The sequence below is a fragment of the Amblyomma mixtum genome, chromosome 4 (genome assembly GCF_055824585.1).
Source record: "Amblyomma mixtum isolate Tamu chromosome 4, ASM5582458v1, whole genome shotgun sequence".
NCBI lineage: Eukaryota > Metazoa > Arthropoda > Arachnida > Ixodida > Ixodidae > Amblyomma > Amblyomma mixtum.
In genome coordinates, this window is record NC_143015.1 from 20,345,238 (window position 1) to 20,346,862 (window position 1,625).

At 47.1% G+C, this 1,625-nt stretch overlaps 1 protein-coding gene across 1 annotated transcript; it reads right to left on the reverse strand.

The window, feature by feature from the left end:
- Window positions 1–278: 278 nt before the first annotated feature.
- On the reverse strand, window positions 279–1,357 carry LOC149345827 (uncharacterized). The gene has a single exon (XM_089585298.1). It carries the CDS (start codon window positions 1,209–1,211, stop codon window positions 279–281), a length of 933 nt encoding a protein of 310 aa, XP_089441424.1. The 5' UTR covers window positions 1,212–1,357.
- Between the last annotated feature and the right edge of the window lie 268 nt (window positions 1,358–1,625).

Below are 1,625 nucleotides of genomic sequence, written 5' to 3' on the forward strand. Positions count from 1 at the left end.
AGCGGTTGCAATCAGTACCCCCCTCCCCTTCGGTCTGGGCGATCTTTGCGAAAAACACTGAAATTAGGCAAGTCAGCAAGGACTTCACTATCAGGAATGTCACTGTTTAGCCACGTTTCCGTCAAAACTAGTATGTTGCTAGCAGATGAAGTGACAATATGGGAAATAATGTCGCGCTTTGAAATGAAACTCCGTACGTTAGTAAAGATAGCTGACAATGAAAGTGCTTCTTGCTGTGCATGCTTCGAACGATCTGTCGATAGGTGCAGAGATGGTTGCTATTTCACTTCTTTTACTGTTTGTGATGATTCATCGAATATGTAGCGTTTGGGACCAATATGTAATGTTTTGAAGCGCAAAGAGAACTTATCGGATACTGATCTGGCAAAGGTTACAAGATGTTTGCGGGCGTTACGAACGGGAAGGGAGAAGTCTTCGCCAATACTGTAGTTGGTGCCTTTAAGCTTAGTTCCTAAAGAAAGGATGCTTTCTTTAGTTTTCGATGAGGTGAATTTAACGATGATTGGCCTGGTGCGATCAGTTGAGTGGCGCCCGAGGCGGTGAGCACGCTCGATTAGATTGGGTTCGATGGCAAAATCTAGTTGAGTGGAGCAATGACGAATGACTGTCTCTTCCGAGTCTGCATACGTTTCAGTTGGGTTAGTGTCAGGAATATTGTAAAATATGAGATTGTTACGGCGAGAGCGATTTTCTGCATCGTCCATACGTGCTTCAAGTTTGTCGATCTTGCAGGTAAGTTTGGTGTTTAAAGTTTTCAGGGCGTCTATCTCAGAATGAATAGTGGAAAGTGTGGCGTAGTGTGATTCCAGGGTGTCCATGCGCTTGGTTAAGTCGGTCAAGGTTGTTTCGGTAGTTTTTAGTTGATCTTTAATGTCCTGTAGATCGGAAATTAATGTAGCTTGCCCGGTAGTTAGTTTCTGGAGCTCGGAAAGTATGCAATCGTAACGGTCGGGGCCTGGGTTAGATTCGACATCGCCTGACAATAGTAAAAGAAAACGGAGAACACGTGAACACTCGGCAACAGTACTACAGCAGCACTGAGGGCTCGGCAGCTGCATTAAAAAGTAGTTACTTGTTTTTTTAGCATATAGGGAAAACTTGTTACTAACCTGCATTGCGAAAAGCAGAGGATTAGTAGTCTGCGTTGACACACAGCTACCGAGCCCACAGAGCGGCGGCGATGACAGCATGGGCTTTATATGCCTGATAAAATTATCAGATGTTGATGTTCCTGGCGATGGGGCTGGCCACTGTTGGTCCGGGATGACGTACTCTGGCGGCGATGAGGGCAGTTGATGGGGTAGCAATGGTGATGGGGCAGGCGGATGAAAATGGTCTTCTTCATGATACTTCACGGCGGCCGTAGACACTGATGAACAGGAGGCAGACGGTAGAGCGGCGAAAAGCAGCTTCAGGGTGAGGGTAAACACCTGCATTGCGAAAAGCAGAGGATTAGTAGTCTGCGTTGACACACAGCTACCGAGCCCACAGAGCGGCGGCGATGACAGCATGGGCTTTATATACCTGATAAAATTATCAGATGTTGATGTTCCTGGCGATGGGGCTGGCCACTGTTGGTCCGGGATGACGTACTCTGGCGGCGA

Excerpts from the sequence above, each read along its gene's own strand:
- LOC149345827 (XM_089585298.1), bottom strand. The coding sequence starts at position 1,211 with ATGCTGTCATCGCCGCCGCTCTGTGGGCTCGGTAGCTGTGTGTCAACG.